Below are 22,435 nucleotides of genomic sequence, written 5' to 3'. Positions count from 1 at the left end.
GCAACAAGGGCCGGGTTCAGTATCCAGGGGTTCCGTTTCAATAACACCATGCATAACCGGCTCGAGCCCCCACCCAGTAACCTGGGACACTTACATACCACACCCTCCTGGGCGCCTCTAGGAGGCAATACTTCCCCTCTCGCAAGCACGGAGTCTGAGTGTAGCAAAATCTTTTTAATAAAGGAAGGAATCAATGCGGCATCCCATTGGAGAAACACCACAAACAGAGTTATAACACAAACCATAACCACCCCCCCAAGTACATTTGGCAATGTCCTTTTCCCCTTAGGGTCTTAAGTCCAATCACTCCAAAGTCCAACAACCCAAAAGTCTCTGGTCAATGCCACCACAGAATTCAAGAGTCTATCTGTAGAGGTCCCTCCCCCCAGCCTGGGTGAAAGGGGCACCTTACGTGGTCCAGGGCCAACTGCCCTGCCTCTCCGTGGGTTCTGCTTCCGCCTTCTCCACGAACTGCTCCGCCTTACCAGCCGCTCCACTCTGCTCCTCCGGCCGTCCTCACAAACTGCTCCGCTCCACCAGCTACCTCGTGAGCTGCTCCAGTTGTCCCAGCAAACTGCTCGGCTCCGCTCGCTCTGTGGGCTGCTCCACACGCCCCACAGCTACTCCGCTCTGCCAGCCGCTCCACTCCACCAGCTGTCCTGTGGTCCGCTCCAGCCATCCCCATAAACTGCTCCACTCCGCCAGCTGCTCTGTTCCACAGTATAGCTTCAGGCTCCCCCACTAGTTAGCACAGTACTCAGTGCTCCCAGCTCAGTAATTTCAGCTCTTTTGTGATTTCAGCTCTTAGTGATCTCAGCACATAGTAGGGGAGCCCAGTGCTAGTGCACCATTAGCCCAAAGTGAGTTCAGCTCAGCAACCTGTATCTAGAGTCTTAAGGGAATAAAAAAAATCAACTCTGACATTCCACAGTGGAGAGAGGAGGGGGTGCAACTGGTGCTTCTAGCTCCACAAGGAGCCTGCACCACCAGGCACAAATACCTGTCCCCACCCTCTCTCTCTTCACTGGGTTTTGGAACCCATGTCCCTTGTCTAGCAAGTACCACCCAACTGAGGTTGAGTCATTTCTGTCACAAAGCAGTCCCACAGCTCGGCAGTCTGGGATGGGGTAGGCGTGCCTATGCAAATATTTGAGATTTCACATTCCGGACATTCTTTCCACACTTCCCATAATTCACCACCAGATGTCAGGGTACAGCTCATCCTAACTCTGCTTACATACAATAGAAACAACAGCACATTTAAGTTCAGATATGGGCCCCTTAACTTCTTTAATGTCCCTGGATTACCTCCACATTAATAAATAATTAGGAGTAGAATTGCATATCCTACTGGGACACCTGTAAAACATTTGTGAGTTACAGATTCATCTGTCCAACATCTCCTTGTTTGTGTGTGACAAGCATGGACTAACTGCTATCTGAACATATTCAGAAGTGAATGTTTATGGTTTTTAAATATTTGTTTTACTGTGGTACTTGTACTCATTGTCTTTTGCTTGTGAATACACTGTTAACCATAGGCACTGAATGGAAACCGGAACTGTGCCTATAAGAGAGCAGAACCCTCCATAGTGTGTGCGTTTGCTTAATGCCTGGAGCTCAGAGCAATCTGCAGGATTGGGAGTTTGGGGAGTTTTGTCTGCAGAACACAGAGCAGAGCATGAGAGATCCACTTTGTATTGACAGCATCTGGAAAATCCCCCTCTATAAGCTCCCAGTTAGGACTTGAGTTAATAAACTGAACTCTCCAGAAAACAAGCCTCATGCATGTCCTCATCTCTTTCAGTATTGCTCTCCTATGTTTTCCTTGATATATTTAATAACTTCTTCTGAATTATTAAAAAAGTCACCACCTGGGTCTCACAAATCAAAAATAAACAGCAGCCCTTGCATATGTTTCAACTTTGAATCCAACCAGCACAAGTTTTCTACATCTCACAAAGATTCCCGATCCCTGTTTTACATTGAGTTCACAGTTCTGAAATTACACTGGACGTTGGTTTGCTTGAGTGAGATGTTCTGGTACTGGGTATTCCTTGCTGGAAGTGAAATGACATCCTGTATGATTGGTACAAATGTAACCAAATCTGCTCAAACATCAAACACCGCTGTATGCCAGCATAAGAATTCCAAAAGCGTTTTATCTGCTGGCTTCTTGGAATACCCCATATGGCTGCATTTGCAGATATTAGAAATTCATTGAGAGTTCATTTGAATATTTATCAGTCCTCTTGCTAAAGGTTTCATCTGAGGTTGTCTCAGTGCATTTCCCAAAACTGCATTCAAATATCTGAGTAAATAAAAACTGACAGAAGCAACTAGTTAAGATATCAAACTTTTATCACTGCAGATGACTTTACCAAAGACATCCTAATGCCTTACCAAAGACATCCAACGGCCTGATCATGTCTGCATGGCTCAGGAGTCACATGTGGCAGCTCTTCTGTGATGCTGCTCAGCTTTGCAGGCACTTCTCATCAAAGCAGTTTGGATTTTGCTGTTGAGAAGCGGAGACGATCAGATCCTTGCTGTGTCTGTACTGAGGGAGCAGAAGAGAATCCTGTGGCACCTTATAGACTAACAGACGTTTTGGAGCGTGAGCTTTCGTGGGTGAATACCCACTTCGTCAGATGAATGTAGTGGAAATTTCCAGGGGCAGGTATATATATGCTACCAAGCAAGCTAGAGATAACGAGGTTAGTTCAATCAGGGAGGGTGAGGCCCTGTTCTAGCAGTAGAGGTGTGAAAACCAAGGGAGGAGAAACTGGTTCTGTAATTGGCAAGCCATTCACAGTCTTTGTTTAGTCCAGAGCTGATGGTGTCAAATTTGCAGATGAACTGAAGCTCAGCAGTTTCTCTTTGAAGTCTGGTCCTGAAGTTTTTTTGCTGCAGGATAGTCACCTTAAGGTCTGCTATAGTGCTATCCTGCAGCAAAACGTCTGTTAGTCTATAAGGTGCCACAGGATTCTCTGCTGCTTTTACATATCCAGACTAACACGGCTACCCCTCTGATACTGTACTGAGGGACTGTTCCCTGCCCCAATCTAGAAAAACCCAGAGATACCACATGTGCAGCACACAGATCAGAAATCATCCTGCAGTCACCTCTGTTTCTAAAGCTTCTAAGCACAGGAAGGAAGCTCCATTTAGGAACAGCACAGGGCATCAGCATTCCCCCTCTGTGGTGCTTACAACTTTTGCAGGAGGAAGGAAAGTCTTGTAAAAGGCACTGGACTGGCACTCAGTTCTGGGCTCAATTCCTGGCTCTGCCACACTCCCTGTATGACCTTTGGCAAATCATTTAACCTCTCTGTGCCTCAGTTCCCCAATCTGTAAAATGGGGATATTAATCCTTCGTCTTGTCTATTTAAACTGTAAGCTCTCTGGTACAGAGACTGTCTCTTCCTATGTGGATGTACGGTGCTTGCCACGATGGGGCCCTAATCTCAGCTGGGGCCTCTATACATGATTGAGCAGGAGGGATGACTTCAGAGAAGGAGCGAGTAATCTGCACGCTGAAAAAGGAGAGTGGTGGTAGACAGATCTCTTGAAGCCTGATCCTTGCATTAGACTCAATAGCCATTTTGTCACTGACTTCAGCAGGGAAGGCTCAGACCCTCGGATTTTATTCTTGTTGTCCTGCCAAACCATGAGGTGTGGCTCAAGTGGCTGCTTGCAGTGGCTTCTCTCCTCTCCTCACAGAGGTTGGGTCCTGCGTTCTTGTTTGTGATGTCTGGTGCCTCCACTCGAGGTGACTCCTTGCTGCACCTGGGATTCTGTCCCTTGAGAAAACTGACTAATGCTGCCACAGCTGGAAGGACACTCCCATCTGGATTCCAACTCACTCAACAGGGCTTGTTCTATTGGAAAAGCTTTGATGCTGAAGGAGAATTCAGGGTTGTAAACGCTCCAGTGGGATTTCCCAGAAATGAAACATAACTGGTCGATGTTCCTTATATGTTAAAAAATCCTTACTTCTTCCAAAACATCAATGTAGCACCATTGTAACCCAGATTGCTGGCAAACTGGCCCATAGCACCTCCTGAGCCCCATTCCCATTAACTAAGGAGTGTGAAAAGGAGATCATAGCCAGGTGACACTGGGCCTCTAGATGATCTGGGGGGCCCTTCAGGCCTTAAACTCATAAGAACGGCCATACCGGGTCACCCCTATGGTCCATCTAGCCCAGTATCCTGTCTCTGACAGTGGCCAATGCCAGATGCTTCAGAAGGAATGACCCAAACAGGGCTGTTTCAAATGATTCATCCCTTGTCATCCAGTCCCAGCTTCTGGCACTCAGAGGTTTAGGAACACTCAGAGCATGGGGCTACATCCCTGACCACTCTGGCTAATTGCCATTGATGGACCCATCCTCCATGAACTTACTTAATTCTCTTTTGAAGCCATTTATACTTCTGGCCTTCACAACATCCCATGATATACATATTTGGTGGGTAGGTTAAGTTCACTTTAATACCCAAAAGTCCCTGGGTAAAATTTTCAAAAGTGCCTAAGTGATTTAGGAACCCAAGTCCCATTTTCAAATGCGATTTAAGCACTTTGAGTCAGATTTTCAAAGGTATTTAGCTGCTTAAATCTGCAGATAGGCATCTAGTGGGATTTTCAAAACCCCATAAATAGGTTAAACACCTAACTCTCATTGAAAATCCTTTTGAAAAATCCCACTGATCACCTATCTGCAACTTTAAGCAGCTAAATACCTTTGAAAATCTCACTCTTAAGCACTTTTTAATATGTTACCCATTATCGTTATCTAAAGTATCCAAAACTCAAAGCTTTACAGCACTGTCATGGAAATCTTACAAGTGCAGAAAATTCCACGACATTTTTATTGCTTCCAGTTTGTGCTCAAACTGGGAACTGGACCTGGAAACACCACAAGCAGCACTTTGAGGCACTTAGACTTCCTAGCAGAATCCTGAAATACATAAATGTGAAAACACGAAAAAGAACGAGATGGGTGGGGTAAGGGAACTGCACTATTTCGAGCCTCAAAAATACGGTTTGGCTCAGATTTGGGGTGAACGGTCCATTCTTTTACAATGAGGCAGGTCTCCTCCTTACTTGATATCTTGGAGTGAACTAAAGATCAGTGACATTCAGGACAGTGTAAAGATGTGACTATCACACCAACCTTTGCAGGATTCATCCTCTAGCAAAGTTTCTAATGGGAATACCATGGAATGGCAGATTCTAACCTCTATACAGACACCAAGAGTCTCGTGAGCCTGAAGTGGGTATCGCAGCTAGAAGCAGACCCATCTCTGCAAACTGGGACAAAGGTAAGAACAAGGTGTTCTTATGACAAATGTGTGTTTTGATTTAGGTTAGCCAGGACTACTAGGGAGGGTGACCAGAAACTCCAGAGGGTCCTTAGATAATAGGGCAACACCCTGAAATGTGGAATTCAGTAACACACACCTGAGCAGCAAAGGCTACATCTCAGCCTCCTGGGATTCTGGAACCTCCTGGGGGTTCAGAAGATCAGGAGTTTCAGTTCAGCTCATTAAGGATTAGATTGTCACAGCCCATAATCTTCTTCGATGTGACTTACTTTTCACCGTGTGGATGGTGAATGGTGATTTGGAGTGGCAATTGTTCCTTGCTCTTCCCCAGGGGCAGCTGCACACCCCTTATTCAATGCAGATTGAAAAGTTACAGCAGAGCCCTGACTACCAAGGGCACCAGCCAGTCTGGATCTGAAGTTCCCCCAAAGTTCAAGAGAGTTGGATCATTGGGTTTGACTCAGGCCTATTGCCCATTACATTGCAAATAATTTGCAATGTCATATTCTGTAGAAAAAACAAGTCAAACTACTCAGTCACACTGACAATTTTTGAATGGTTGTAACTCTCAGGATAAAGATCTAAGGCCCAGGTCCTCAAAGATATTTAGGGTCCTAAGTTAAGAGCCTAAATACTTTTGAGTATCTCAACAGTTTGCTTAGTGACAAACAAGATGTTAGGTTGCATTGAGAAGGGGATGTGGAATAACACAGTAACTGTTACCTAGCACTGGGTGGAAATTTTTCATCAAAATACTTTGTTCAATGAAAAACGTAATTTCTGTTAAAATAAAAAATTTTTTAAAAGTGTCAATTTTTACAAAATGTTGTACAAAAAGAAATGAAGCGTTTTGATAACGTAAAGTCTCGCTTTGGCATTTTCAGGATGGACATTTCAATGCCTCATTTCAAAAAGACTTGGTGAAACAAAGTTCATCATTGTTTATATGATTTTTAAAAAGCTGAAAAGGTCAAAATCAGAATGAAACATTTGGTTTTTATCAAAATCAAACATTTCAATCAACCCAATTTTTTTTCAGAATTTCATTTCACAGGAAATTAAAAAAAAATGTTGTTTGTTTTTGCTCCCTTACAGAATAGAAAACATTTCAAAAACATGGAATTTCCCACAAAACCGAAAATCCAGCCCCTGCCCAGCTCTACTGTTATGGCACTGAAGGCAGTTTGAAAGCAAAAATCTGGGAGTCAGTATGTCTGAGTTCTAATCTCAGCTCTGCTCATGATTTGTAAATCACTACACTTGTCTATGTCTCAATCTGCCATGTATAAAATGCACACATATTCTACAAGGGTGTTATGAGGACTACACAATTTAATGTGGCAAGGGAAAAGTAACAGGAGATATGACAGAGATATATAAACTAATGACTGGCAGAGAGAAACCCAGGCAGGTGCTCCTAGTTCTCCTTTCCATCATGCAAGAACAAAATGATACTACAAAGGGGGGAAATTATAAGGATTTTTATACAAGGGCCCCTTAACCTGTGGAACCCACTGCTGCAGGAAAATATTAAGGCAAGTAATTTAGTAATTTTCAACAAGGGATTAGACATATGATAAGAACAGCATCTATATTTGCAGTAGTTAAGATAAAACAACATGGTCTATTAATCCTTATGCTTCACATATGACTGGGTTCACAGACTTGGCCAGTGGTCAGGAATTGGCCAGTGTCAGAAAAAGAGCCCCTGGCCTGTTCAGCTACGGTAATTCCTCCACAAAAGCATCATACAAGGCAGCCAGTTGGACCTTTGAGCTCCCCAACCTTATGGAACACCCTTCTTTTGGTGTGTTGTGTTGCATAGCTTCCAGAACTCTGGGGAAGTCACAGCACTTGTTGGCTTCTCCTACTAATGTTGAACACATCTTAATGAAATGTTCCAGGAGTGATCTCCCTATGTTTAGAGATTGTCCCGGGCTACATCGTCCCCTCAATTTTACTATTTACTGGTACCTGTCTCCCCCACCTGCCTCCACAAACCCATGTTGCAGTGACTTCCCTCTGGGTAAAAGTACTGGTCACAAGTCCCTCTTGAACATGTCTCAATGGGCCATATTCATCCCCAGTGTTCAATTGAGTTACCCCAGTGCTGAATCTGGCAAAGTATCTCACCACTACTTTCCCATTTGGCCATGGAGGAACACTGGAGGTTCAAAACCTTCTCTGAGCGGTTGATGACGGCAGAGCTCCCAGCCCCAGTCATCTTTAGAAGCTCAGGATGTGAACCCTGCTCTCCTGAACTTCAGAGTGGCAGACATATACTTTCCTGCGACTGAGATGAAAAGCACTGTATGCATTCCATATGCTTACTGCAGCTAAGCAAATGCATGACGACAGATTCCATTGAGGACCAGTGAGAGACGTAGTGCATTATGCTATTAACTCCCAGTTTACTATAACAATAATAATTGATCAAACAAATTAGCTGTAGATGTCTCCAAACTTGAATAATAAGAATTTGCATTAAAATAGGATGTGCTTTTTTCAGTCTCCATTGTGAGTAACTTTGCTGTATGACAAAAGGAATTCAGCCTTGGCCGTTCTTGCCACCAGTAAGGCACAGTGCATCTCAGAGTTTGGCATGATTTTTAAGAATCATCTCCAGCTTCTGACCCAACACGATGTTGCCTCTTACCTTCAACCTGCCAACAAACAATGCCATACGGGGCTTAATCTTGCCCAGGACCAACTGCATGAAGTCATGATCGGAAAGGGTGAAGACTGTATCAGCAGGACAACGTGAAGCTCCTTGATAGATCTCTCCAGAGCCAGTCTTTAAGTCAAGAGTCCACTGCACCACCATCTTTCCATCTCTAGTGATGTCCCACTGAAATATGGCATTCACTTTCTTGACCAGCTGGCTTCCCATTTCCTTGATGCGGTGACCGATTTCCTCAAATATAAGATCACTCTGGAGGCTGGCGGCTTTCCCTGAAGGTTTAGCAGAGGTGGATGTCAGAGTCACATAGGAGCCTGAGCCAGTGGCTTCTTCTGTCTCTTTGATTTTAGTCTGAAGGTACATTTTCTTTCTTTCCTTCCACATCTCTCTTTGCAGATTTTCTGCAGACTACAATTTGACCTCAAGATACCAACAAGGAAATCGTTGTCTGATTTGTCTGTCTGCTGATTATTGTACAGTACTTTTTTATGTCACTGTGTTTCCTTCGTAAACCTTGCCTTCTGCTTTGGTATAAAAGGTATTATTTAAATGTTTTCAATAATGTGAAATCATTGTTGGGTGTGGCATTGTGACATCAGAGGTAAGCCAGCCAATCAGCATAAAGTATTAGTTCATTTGCATACTGTAGTTCTATTGGTTAATACTTTACAGTGTTAAAATTTGGGGACGGTTGCATTTAATGTCACATTTCATGCTTTTTACTTAACAGCCATGATAATATCATTGTTGTGAAATAAGTTGGGATTTCTTCTTGTTGTTAGCTAGCAATGAGGAATGTTTGTTATATGCTTAATACGGGAATACTGCATTTGTAACCGGGGTCTGTAGATTACATACAACCTTTATATGTTACAGGGTTAGACAATGTAACAGCCACAGACACTAAGTCTGAGTATTTGTGACTGTCTTTAGGTCTTCAAAATGTGTGTGCATAGCCACCTTGAGAAGTGTATATGTAGCCTTTGTTACATGTCCCAGCATCTAATAACACAATTATACATTTTTTCACTAACTACAGTAACTTGAACTGGATCAGAACAAAACAGCAAGAAAATGATACAGTGAATTGTTAGCACAGTGAGGAGGGTGTTCGTTACCTACAAACTATAGCCAGCCACAGTCACTTCATTCTTGAGTCCAGCCTCCAACCAAGTACAGCTGCAACAGTTGCCTGCTGACTTGTTTTTTGAGCTCTGCCAGTCCAGAATGATCCAAATTTTAAAGGCACAGTAACCACACAAACTCACTATCTTAAAGCTCCATATGCCACAACCTTACTCCCAGGTTTTCTGTTCTGTATTTTACACATTTGCTAGAGACAAGAAGTTTTTAAAATATTAATAACAACCCACAACATGACTCTTTAGACTACCCAGGCGCATTATCCTGTCGAAGGGTACGTCTATACTACAACGGCTACAGCGGCACAGCTGCAGCTACACTGCTGCAGCACTATGGTGTAGACACGGGGCACTTCCATCGCTGTCGTAAATCCAGTCCTCGAGAGGCGGTAGCTAGGCTGATGGAAGAATTCCTCGGTGGACCATGCTACATCTACAATGGGGGCTAGGTTGACCTAACTATATCACACAAGGTACAAACTTTTTCACAGCCCTGAGTAACATAACTAGACTGACTGGGGTTTTAGGTGTGGCCCAAGTCTATGGTATTAATATGGCACCCATCTCAGGTGTCTGAGTGCTCACAATCTTTAATGATTCAGCCTCACCAAACCCCTGTGCGGTCTCTGTGTGGTCCCAGGACTGTCTCAGTCAGAGGGACATAATTTTCAAGATGTTTCAATGGGTCGTTTTTTATTCCAGTGGCGCCTATCTCTTCTTCAGATGGGAACTGAGCCACAAAGAGGCTAAATGACTTGCCAAAGGTCACACAGGAAGTCTGTGATTGACCAGGGAACTGAAACGGAGTCTCCTAAGTCCCAGGTCAGCACCCTAACCACTAGGCCATCCTTCCTCACTGAGCATTCACCTATCCTGCTAGGCCAGCCACAAGTTTTCACCCCGCTCTAGTTGTATATGGATCTGGCTGCTTCGAAATTAGATGTTTTCTCACAGGCACAAGTGGGCCAGAGTTTTGTAGATTTTATGGGCCTCTTCAATCATCTAGTCTGACTTCCTTTATAACACAGGCCATAGAACTTCATCCACATGTGCATGTGCTATTCTGTTGGTCCACACATGGGCTTTGGTGCCCAGCTACACTTCAACTTATGATGTGTAGCCAACGCTGCATGGCAAAGGGAACTAAGGAGCTGATCGGTTCTGTGGAGAAGCGAGCTAGAGAAGCTGGAAATAAAAACGCAGGTACTGTGAGAGTTTCTTTAGCAGGTGGCTCTCTGACTGAGCTGTAATGATTTGAGGGGATTTTAACTTTTACACCAATCAGCTTTTTTCCTCTTCTCTTTTGAGTTTTAACACTGCACTGGATTCTCCTGAAGCAATCTGAAGCAATGGGTGGCTGACGCTGCAGTCTCACTTGGATGCTGCTTTGACCATCTGATTGTGCCTGTATCCTGGTGAGGGAGCAAAGTAACTTTCCATTCGCAGACCAAAGCTTTATTTCTTTGAACATTCCCTTCCCCCAGCATCATGTTCTCTAGCTGGGTCTTCTCACTGGAAACTTGTCTCTCTTCCTAGCACAGACTTGAACGTTGCTGTAACTTAGTTAGACTTCACAGCAGCCTGTAGCGGAGCAAAGACTCACTGGCACGGCACCTCCTCCTGGTTGTCCAGGGAATTAGCTTTTCACCCTCCGGAGCACCCTCTTCGGGCTGGTGTCTCGCCTGCTGCTGGGCCCGTATCCTTCCCAGACCTCAGTTCCCCTTTCCCTTGTGATGCTGCCCACAGCAGCACCCCTATACTCTTGGGCTCCCCCTATGCCCCCCTGGCCTCAGTGGCTACTGCCAGTCATCGCCTAGCCCCCACTCACTGGGGCAGACTGCAGTCTGTAAACCACTCCTCATCGGCAAGGGGGCTGGACCAGCTGCCTCTGCCTATCTCTGGGCTGCCCCTCTGCAGCCCCAGGACCTTTGTGGGCCCTTAGCTCAGCCTGCAGGCTGGGGCTTTGCCAGGCTGGAGCTCCCTCTGCCCTTCCACAACACTGCTCCGCCCTAGGTACCCTCCTCAGCTTCCCAGGCAGCCAGGTCCTTCTGTCTCTGAGAAGCTAGTGAGAGTGTCTGTGTCTGTTTCTGGCCCGCAGCCCTCTTCTAAGGGCCAGCTTCAGGGGGGGTGCAAGGATGTTTCACACCCTAGGCGAAACTTCCACCTTGCGCTCCCTCTCCTCCCCGAGCTCTGTGGCAAGCTCTCTGCCCCCCTCTCCCTAAGGCAGCCCCCCACCGCAGCTCTCCACCCACCTCCCCCCTGAGGCGCACCCCCCACAGCCGCTCCCCCCCACACTCTGAGGAACCCCCATCACGGTAGCTCCCCCGGCCCAGGGAGCCATGCAGCAGCTCCCCACCCCAGCTCACCTCTGCTCCGCCTCATCCCCGAGCACGCCGTTGCCACTTCACTTCTCCCGCCTCCCAGGCTTGCAGCACCAATCAGCTGTTTGGCGCAGCAAGTCTGTGAGGGAGAGAAGCAGAGCGGGGTGGCGTGCTCAGGGGAGGCGGTGGAGCAGAGGTGAGCTGGGGCGGGGAGCGCTTCCCCTGCATGCCATGCCCCCCCTTACTTGCTACAGGCAGCTCTCCCCATGGCCCCCTACCTCAGGTCCCTCTGCCTAAATGCCAATGACTGGGGTGGCTGAAGATCCAGCTGCCGCGGTCACCACTGAAGGACCTGAAATGCCACCCCCCAAATGCTAGTGCCCTAGGCAACCACCTAGGTTGCCTAATGGGTTGCACCAACCCTGGCCAGCTGGGCCCTGATTAAGCTGACCACAGCTGTGGCTGCTTCTCCAGTCAGCACAGCTTTCCCCGCTGCAGCCCTCTCCAGGGCTGCTTTAACCTTTCAGGCAGGAGCAGGGTGACCACCCTGCTACACAGCCCATTGGCCAACATATGGAATAGGGTAGCTCATCTGCAAGCCACCCTACAGTAACGATCCAGCTGGTGCCATCTCCCAGCTGTAGCCTGATTTGGGGTGTGTAAGTAATGTTGATTTAATGTATCCACTTAATTTTATTGAATTAGTTAATTTAAAATTAAAATTAAGTCCCAAGTAAATGATAGAGGGGTGGGGGTGGGTGTTCCCCTCACTTCCCTCAATGGCTTGTAGCTGATCAAGAGGTCTTTTCCCTCTGTTGGGATCTGCCAAACAGCTGGGGATCTGAGGTAGATAGATCAGAGGTGCAGCCTGGGAGAGTTGTGGTGACTGAAGAACTATAAAAGTTCTGAGTTATTGTGGCCTCTTGGTGGCAATTAATACATATATTTATCAACTCCCCCGCCACCACTAGTATGGGTCATCGGGCCCAATGCTACTGCTTATATCTTATCGGTACCATTTGTTACAACTCCAACTCCAACAAAGCCCCTTAAAAAGAGGTTGTACCGTACGACTCTGGGGTTGTACCGTACAACTGGAGAATTGCTAACATAGTTCGTATTTTTAAGAAAGGGGAAAAAAGTGATCCAAGTAACTATAGGCCTGTTAGTTTGACATCTGTGGTATGCAAGGTCTTGGAAAAAAATTTGAAGGAGAAAGTAGTTAAGGACATTGAGGTCAATGGTAATTGGGACAAAATACAACATGGTTTTACAAAAGGTAGATCGTGCCAAACCAACCTGATCTCCTTCTTTGACAAGGTAACATATTTTGAGACAGAGGAAGCACAGTGGATCTAATTTACCTCCCTTTCAGTAAGTCATTTGATACGGTTCCACATGGGGAATTATTACTTACATTGGAAAAGATGAGGATCAATATGAAAATTGAAAGGTGGAGAAGGAACTGGTTAAAGAGGAGACTACAACGGGTCGTACTGAAAGGTGAACTGTCAGGCTGGAAGGAGGTTACTAGTGGAGTTCCTCAGGGATCAGTTTTGGGACTCCGGAGAATTTACTTGAATTCTATTTTAATTACTCTGACCTGAGCACCAAAGTAAGGGGAATAATGCTAAATAAAGTTTGCGGGCTGACAGAACAAAACTGGAGTATTGCTAGACACAGGAAGAAGGGACCGGCGGAGATATTTCATTCAGGAAGAGCTGGGATGACCTTGTAAAGTGTGGCAATAATAGTAATAGGATATGAAATTAATAAGTGAAAAGGATGCAAGAAGTGTCACCAGCATTGTAGGCGATTAATAACAAGAATTTAGTTATAAATGGGAACTACATCAGTTGAAGAACAGAAAGAGGAAGGAAGGACCCTCGGACGTAATTGATGACAGATACTTCACACAGAGTGACTAGCCGCTCAATGAGAGATTGAATGCCATAAAAATGAAAAAAAGCTGTAATGCGCGAGTTATTAAGAATGACATCAGGACGAGCGGTATTCCAGCCGAAAGATAAGGGAGCGCGACTGTAGTCCCCGGGTAAGGTATCCGATATCAGAGCACAGGGAAACCTAGTCTGGACAATCTGTGGTTCCGGTTTCTGGTCTACCGTCCCAAAAACATGTTATAAGAAAGGGATATGAATTACAAATACTGAAACAGTTCAAGAGACGGGCAGCTACTACGGATGAAATCACAAGGAATGGGAGAACACGTCTATGAAAGGGAAGACTCAAAGAAGCTAGGCTTGTTTAGTTTAGTCCCTACAAAAGAAGAGCTGGCGGGACGGGAATAATATGCTCTTTAAAGATATACTGCAGAGGGAAAATATTAGAGAGGGAGTCAGGAATGATTTAAGCTTAGTACCAATTGTCTGGAAAACAAGAACAAATGGATATAAAACTGAGACACTAGGAGTTTTGAGACTTAAACTTAGACGAAGGTTCTTAACCGATTAGAAGGAATGAAGTTCTTGAACAGCCTCTCCAAGGGGAAGGTATAGCAGGGGAAGGAAAAGAGCATATCTGCTTCAAACTAAGCTGATAAGTTATATTGGAAGGGATGGATGATGGGATAGCGCCTAATTCTGGCAATTAATTTGGCAATTCATCTTTATTAATCCAGCAGGCTTAAGGTATGCCCAATGGTCAGTGATGGGAGTTAGATGTGGTTGGGACTGAGTTACTGAGCATGAAATTCTTTCCTGTGTGCTGGCTGTGTGAGTCTTGCGTTTTTTTTTGGCCCCACTCTCAGTGATTACTGATCATCACCTATTTGGGGTCGGGAAGGTAAATTTTCTATCCAGGGAAAGATTAGCCAGAGGCCCTGGACGGTTTTTCCATTACTCATGCAGCGTGGGGAACAAGGTACATTGCGAGATTCTCTGCACAGTGAAAGTTGTCTTCAGACACAATTGAGGACTTCAGTAACTCAGACATAGGTAGGGTTTGTACAGAGTGGAGTGGTGAGAATTCATGTGGCCAGGCAATGTGCAGAGGTCAGACTAGATGATTATAATGGTCCCTTCTGACCTTAAAGTCTATGAGTCTATAATTCACAGGCAAATGGCAGGATGCTGTATGGAGCTGGTTGTGTCTGCAGGAGAACCATGTGGTTCTCAGTTTCTAGGCTCCAGTCCTGATTCTTCATTTCTATGGTGGTGGGGGAACAAATGTAGTTATAAACCACCTCTTGTCAGAACAGCCAGGCAACGGCCAGGGCTCAAGCAGGAGCAGGCCCAGAGTGGTGCTGGAGCTGTCTGCCAGAACTACCAGGAAGCTGGGCGTATCCCTGGCAAGGTAATGATATTTATCGGACTGGAACCGCTGCTTTCATTAGGAACCTATATACCTACTTTAGGGTTACCTGGTTAGAGCCTGGCTTGTGGATTGGCTGGACTCTTAGGACTCACAGGGAATTATCTCAGATGACTCCTCAAGCACTAAACACCTGTCACACTTCTGTGCTGCCTGTTTTGTGAGACCATGCGTGGGCTGGCCTCAGGGCTCATTCAACTTACTCTGTGCTTCCCCTGGGCCTGGGAAGCAGTGACTGGACATACTGCTGCACTGTGCTCCTGACATATCTCCAATCCATCCATTACTCTGGCGGCAGGGAACAGAGCCAGTGTCAAGCCTGTATGCCATCTCTACCCCTGCCAGGGAGGGCCCCTGTGTTTTCAAACCTCCTTACGCTGCCATAGCCCTGTAAAAGGAGCCTCGTGTAGTTGAGACTCTGGCCCTGTGTGTACAAAGAGGGGGGTGACAGTCATTCCACACAGGCCAGGGTTTTCCTCACCACAGAAACTCACTGCTGTGTGGTTTCCTTGGCAGCGTAGACATCCCCTAAGAACGTCTGTCTGTTCCAGGGAAGAGTTCTAATACCTCTCAGGTGGCGAACGAATGATGAAAGCCATGACTATTGTAGCTGTTATGATGAGAGATGCTAATGGCTACCATGGCAGGCGGAAGGGGTGTGTTAGATCCAAAGACAATCATAGACCTCATAAAGGAAGGCCAGTTAAATTAGGTTACATGCTGCGGTGGGGATGAGCATCCCCATGGAAAAGGGGCCATGGCAGCCTAGCAACCGCCTCGCTCTTCCTTTTATGAATGAACATCTGTGCTGATTGTAATGGTGGCCGGATAATTAGGGCTGCTTGGATTCCCCGCTATATGCAATTTGATTTGATTGCTGACTCTTTTCGAATTTTGGTCTTCGTGGCACTTGTCTGTCTGTGGCAGCATCCCTAATTGCAACTTCCTGGCTGTATTTGCAGTATTTCTTAATGACTGCCTCTCACATGCCTGCCCAATCCCCTGTGGCTGCTTTCGGCAAGGTTTGCAGCTCACTTTTTCACCGTGGCAACTACTGCTAACTCAAAAGAAGTTCATTGTGGCCTGGTTTTGAAGCCTTTCGCTTTTAGGCCCAAATCCTGAAAGGTTTTTAGCACCTAATGCCCATTGATATCAATGGGAGCCAGGCACCTTTGAGGCTCTGGACCTTACCTCTTGTATGAGACCTTTTGCAGGTTGAGCTGGCCCTTTAAGAGGGTTAGGGCCTCAGTCTCGCCTATGCCAAGCATAGGTTGCCTCCCTGAGAAAAGTGAACACATCCAGTGGTCATACAATAAGAGCATGTGAGTCAGAGCTAGGCCTGCTGGGAGATATAACAGGCAGCCTGAGGCTAGATAGAGAGGAATAAGGGAATAGAGCTGCTGGGAGATTTTCCACTAGAACAGCTGATGAAGAACTATTGGAAAATGCCGATGTGATTAAACTGAAACGTTTTGCAGGAGTGCATGGAATCCATCGAAATTTTAGATGGGGAAATTATTGAAATGTTTGATTTTGACTTTTGTGATACTGTGCAAAAATCAGAATACAACCATTGAAATGAAGTGTTTCGCTGAGGTTGAAATGAAATATTTTGGGGCTTATTTTGATTTGCAAAAAAAAAAAAAAAATCTGAGGCTTCGACTTTTTGTCCTTGTTTGGCTTGGGATGAAATCGGACTTTGAAATCTCAGTTTCCTGCAGGGTTCAAATTCTGGTTTTTAACCAGCTGTACAGGTAAGCTTCTGCAGGAGCCCCTGCAGCAGGGGAAAGGATCCGACTTATCTGTCTGATTTATGTAGAACTGTTTTCACTTGGAGAAAATAAAATTCAGTCCTAAAGCAAAGGAACTAAAATCTTGGTGCTGATGGCAGTGTTATTCGATACAAGGGCTGGTACTTAGATCCTATCTCATCTGATGCTTTTAAAAAGGCATTCTTAAATAAGAACAGCTATTGCCAGGGTTGAACTAAACAGCTCAATTGGTGACAATAATGTAGTCCCCATTTCTGCAAACACTTGTGTGCATCACATCAAGCATCTGAGTAACCCTATTGACGTCAGGGGACCATGCACAGTGCTTGAAGTGAAGCATGTCAGTAAGAAGATGTTGTGGTATAAACTGTTGCTCCCTCATCACAGGGACTCTGGAGCACTGCACTCACCCAGCTGACTGGGAACAGTCCCCGCTTGAAACCCCAGTTTAAAAAAATGACATGAAATCTTCTTAAGAAAGGGTCTTTTTTTACATTTTGAAATTTTACAAAAATAAAATTGCCCCATTCTGGAGCGGGCTAAAGATCAGACCAAACCCTGACAAAAACTTTTGGTCAAAAGCCAAATCTTTGAGAAATCTCACTGAAAAATCAAAATGGGAAAAATTTCAACTGGCTCTAGCCCTTGGTACCGTTCCAGGCAGCTAATGGCCCAGGAAAGCAAGATCACAGCCTCTCAGGCGCTACGCAGGTTGGGTCCCAAGGGGAAGTCTGTAGTGGGGCACTGCTGCCACCTGCTCACCCCTTTGCAGCTGAGTGTGGCTTAAGAAGCAGTCCTAGAACTCCTGGGTTTAGGAGCTTCTTCTCTAAAAGTCCCTGGCTGGGGAACCCAGGCCCACCACTCCGCTGGGCTCCACCACAGGGCACTTGTTTGGAACAGCCAGAACCAACCCTTCTCAGGTCTTGGTGTTCCCTGTGCTACTCCTTACCTCTGTAGCCTTCTTCAGCCTCCTGCTCTGTTTCTGCCTCTTTAGGGCGTCCGTTTGTCTGGCAGCGTCTCACCAGTTTGCTGGAGGGATCCTCTTCGTGCAATCTCTCTGGAAGCCACCTTTCTTCTCAGGAGGTTTTCCTCTACCTGAGGTCCTTAACCTTTGGCATGACCAACAGCTTTCTTGTATAACTACCTGCTTCCCAGTCTCAGTAAGTTAACTACTCCCAGGTGAACCTAAGCTGCCTCAGTTCCCCTTGTGGATCCTGTCAGAGGTAGCTGGGCCCCTAACCCCTTCTGAGAGCCAGCTACCCTCTGACATATGCCAATGGCTGGCAACCAGCATGCTCCTCCCAGGGCAATCCAGATACCCTGCCTCTGTGAATCACCCATCACCACACTCCAAGCGACAGAGAACCTTCCCTTGATGCTGACTGGAGCCCTGTGGAGTAAGAGAAGAGCACCACATATTACACTGCTCTCTGCGCAACTATTATTGCTCAGCAGATTCATCGCAGACAAATCGGAGCCTGGCTTCTTATTGTGTAATTCTTTGTTTGCTATGTTCCAGGCTGTTTAAACTTTACTCTGGTATGTTAGGTTGGGTAGAGCTGGTCAAAAGTTTTCTGACAGAACAGTTTTCCCTCCAAAAATGCCATTTCATCAAAATTAAAACATTCCCCCAGGAACACGTTGCTTTCGAAGGAATTTTGTTTTGAAAACCTCCAAATGAAGTGTTAAGGTCAAAACACTTTGACCGTACTGGAATGGGACATTTTGATTTTCATTTCAAATTCACATTGTTTGGAAATGTTATAGTCTAATATAAAAGTCAAAACATTTCAATTGCATCAAAAGAAAATGTTTCAGTTGACCCCAAACTTTTTTTGTTGTTGCTGCTGTTCCATTTTGGAACAAAGGCAGATTTCGAAATGTTGGCAATTCCAGTTCTTGATCAGCTCCAATTCTGGAATTATGTTTTGTTCATTAGCTTTGAACTTCTTAAATTGTCTCCTTCTGCACAGAATTTCTCAGTATTTTCCCCTCCCCCCTCTTCCTTTTTGTTTATACAAATCCTTGTACTGTGCAAACTCTTCTTGTGTTCTCTGTACATTTTTAGCCTCTCCATATTGTCCTTTTAAGTTACTCTGAAGATTTTCTTTAGCTTCAGTGGGCTTTGGATGAGTACACCCATGAGTTACGCAGAACATTTAAATTACTGCAGATGGAACCTTTCTACCACTGCACAAAATCATCTGGTTTGCTATGTTACATATCTGACAGCAAAGTTAAATTGTTAGAGTGTCTTGGAACCACTAAATCAATCCTGTCCTAGTAGTGCTCAACTTATTACCATAAATCTGACTGCCTCAGAAGAGATGCTACTAATACTGTGTTAAAACACTATGTAAAATACCTTGTCTATGAATACTGTGATTCTTTTTGGAGGTCTTCCATACAGACTCACTGCCATGGGTGGGAACCTACAGGCATTCTCACTGAACTACATTAATGATAAGCAACCTTTCTTTTAAGGTCCTAAGTCTGTTGTACTTTATGGAGAGCAGTGTTCGTGAATCTTCAGCATGTGTTATGTAACAACACAAGTGGGGAAAATAAGTATGAACTGAATTGAGGACCGCTGGATCTAAGAGCATTCGCTGCTACTGCTTGAGCTGATTACTCTGTTGGTAGGAAGTAGAACCAGATTCTGATATAGACCAGCTGCTAAGAGACAGAGTCCCATACTGCGTTAATGGGTGTTACAGTTACTAAAAATGGGTTGCAGTGGAATTTATGGATTTTTTTCAAAATATGTTCATGCCATAATGGCGTGTCCTTGTATAACTCCTCCTGTTGTCTTTCCTCAAGTCAGACGCCAGAAGATTAACACAGTACAAATTGAGGACATGGTGGATAGAACATAAGCTGTGTGTGCGCCTTCCTCTTGGTCATGGACCATGCTGTTATATATCATTTAAAATTCTCAGCATGCTTCTTCTCATTGTACATTTTGGATAAGAGGTGGAGGGGCTGCTCGTCTTAACACTTTTTAGACGTGGACCCTCAGTTTTTTCAGAAGTTTGTTTTGTAAGCAAAAGGAGTGGGGGGTCATGAATGAGATGGCACCTGAACAACCATCAGGAGGACCTCAGCTGCTAGAAGAGGGCCTCATCCTCCCTGATTGAACTAACCTCGTTATCTCTAGCCTGCTTCTTGCTTGCATATATATACCTGCCCCTGGAAATTTCCACTACATGCATCTGACATAGTAGCTCCACTTTTCCTCTCGGAAATAAAACTGACTGATAGCTTGTTTCAGGAGGAATTGTGGATGCTCACCAATATTATGCTTCGAAGTCTGTGACCAAACAAAAGGAGAGAAACAGGTTTTCTCCCAGACAGGAAGGAAAGCAGCTATCCAGCTGTTCCCTATGTAAATTAAGCATGGTGGAATCAAAACAATGATTTACAAATCAGCAGAGGAATGGGAAGGGAAGAACAGCATGAGGTCATCCTGCCTCTAGAAACAAAGTCAGTGAACCCTAGGTTCTCTGCTAGCCCTTCTCACCCCTCTGTGCCTGGGAGCTCCCATCCCCATCAAAGAGCCATTTAAGGATATTGATAGGCAGCAGAGCTGATAGTATGAATGTGTTTTGATGATCCTGCAGCAAAAAAACTTCAGGACAAGACTTCAAAGAGAAACTGCTGAGCTTCAGTTCATCTGCAAATTTGACACCATCAGCTCAGGATTAAATAAAGACTTTGAATGGCTTGCCAACTACAAAACCAGTTTCTCCTCCCTTGGTTTTCACACCTCAGCTGCTAGAAGAGGGCCTCATCCTCCCTGATTGAACTAACCTCATTATCTCTAGCCTGCTTCTTGCTTGCATATATATACCTGCCCCTGGAAATCTGCACTACATGCATCCGACAAAGTGGATATTCACCCACCAAAGCTCATGCTCCAAAATGTCTGTTAGTCTATAAGGGTGCCACAGGACTCTTTGCTGCTCTGTTCTCAAAGGGTAACTTTCACTTGCATCCTCTAAAACGTTCCCTTTCTAAGCGGTGAGTCAGTTGAAATACACAACTCTGCCAGTGCTGGACAGGACCTGGGCTTGCAGAGTGACGCAAAAGCCAAAGTTTTCAAACACACCGGCGTAAAGCTAGACTCCCAAATCCTTATTTAGCTGCCAGAATAAGTTGCTGGAGTTTTCAGAAGTGCTGAGCAGCCAGATCCCATGGAAGTAAAATCAGGCTGTCAGACACTGACAGCACAAGAAAGAGCATGGTAATGATCCCCTAGAGTTAATCCCGTTACTTCCCACCTTACTGTTAAGGAGGCTGACCAGGTGAAAAGAACTGGAGACAGCTGAAACTGCCTTGGAGGATTCGGCACTGGAAGGAAGGAAGACGTTTCTCTCCTAGAGGCCCGTGTCTCTGTAGTTAGGCTCTCCCATTTCCAGCAACAACCTTTTAAATCTATAGCTCTGACCTAAAGCCAACCTAGCCCAGATAATACTGTTGCCCCTTTTTGACCTGAGCAGAGAATCAAATTTCAGGGCCATGGGGACGTTCCCGCTGGAAGCAGAAATTGAGGGAGTCTGGTATTGTCTTTGATGCGGTCTTGTTCATTTACAAGGAATGTACAAAATCCTGCTTCCGCAGACACAGGCGGAACCAAGAACCAAAGGGAGCAGTTTCTTAGCTCACAGTCCCAAGCCTCTTTACCAAACACCAGCTCTCTTTCCAGATTTCTCCAAGGTCAGACTGCGCTCACAGGCTGCTGCTCGGCTTGCTTCCTCTTCTGTTTCGCTCAAGTTCTCAGCGTTCAACTGAACTGTTTCCTTTAAGTTTTGCATTGCCAATTTCCCTTCTTTTAACAAACTGAGTGTCTCAGTTTTTCTAATCATTCAATATGGTCACGAACCAGATTAGAATCTCCTCTCTCCTCGCACACATTCAACACGGAGCTGGACTTACAGAGCTCATGGCAATCAGCTTCCGTCTTCCTCACTAGTGGTTGCTTCCTCTTGCAGAGAACTGCTGAAAGGAAAGATTCAAGTTCCCTGGGCTATTTCCCCAGCCTCTCAGAGTGTTTTTTGGCTCCTTTCACTGATCTTGATCTGCGGGTCCACATTCAGTTAAGCATCTATAAACTGGTCCATCACTAGTTTATCTTGGAAGGCCCTGTTGGTATCTGGGTACACCAGGAATACAAGCCTCCAGAGGTCCTCTGCCAGTTCAGGTGGAGTTTCTTTTTCCCAGCTCTTCTAGTCTTAGCTGTGTCTTGGCCCACTCAGATTGAGGTCTAGCTCCAAACCACATATCAAGGGCTTGCACTAGGCCTGGATATCTGTGTCTGTTTTCTGGGGGTAAGTCTACAGCACCGTCAGAGCTGCGCCAACCTGGCTACTAGTAACCCTCCTTTCTGTCCATCTTCCCAGCCATTCATTTGAGCTATAATGTTGAATTGAGTCAAATAAGCCTCCCAGGGAGTTTTACCCTAAAAGCAGCAGAGAATCCTGTGGCACCTTATAGACTAACAGACGTTTTGGATCACGAGCTTTCATGGGTGAATACCCACTTCGTCAGATGAATGTAGTGGAAATTTCCAGGGGCAGGTATATATATGCTAGCAAGCAAGCTAGAGATAACGAGGTTAGTTCAATCAGGGAGGATGAGGCCTGTTCTTAGCATAGCTGAGTTGTATATATACAAGGGATGAGGCAAACTGGTATTCGTAGTTGCAAGCACATTAGATGCAAGCGTCGGAGCTTTACGTTACCTGGACTGATGGTGTCAAATTTGCAGATGAATGAAGCTTCAGCAGTTTCTCTTGATTGGTCTGAAGTTTTTTGCTGCGGAATGGCCACCTTAAGGTCTGCTATAGTGTGGCAGGGAGGTTGAA

General features: G+C 45.4%; 1 protein-coding gene across 1 annotated transcript; it reads right to left on the bottom strand.

Moving 5' to 3' along the window:
• Window positions 1–7,917: 7,917 nt before the first annotated feature.
• SCP2D1 (SCP2 sterol binding domain containing 1) lies at window positions 7,918–8,391 on the bottom strand. The gene has a single exon (XM_032795907.2). The coding sequence runs from the start codon at window positions 8,389–8,391 to the stop codon at window positions 7,918–7,920; it is 474 nt and encodes a 157-aa protein (XP_032651798.1).
• Window positions 8,392–22,435: the final 14,044 nt, after the last annotated feature.

The sequence above is a fragment of the Chelonoidis abingdonii genome, chromosome 3, assembly GCF_003597395.2.
Source record: "Chelonoidis abingdonii isolate Lonesome George chromosome 3, CheloAbing_2.0, whole genome shotgun sequence".
NCBI lineage: Eukaryota > Metazoa > Chordata > Testudines > Testudinidae > Chelonoidis > Chelonoidis abingdonii.
Note: the sequence above shows the minus strand (reverse complement) of the source record. Positions and strands in the feature narration are given on the sequence as shown.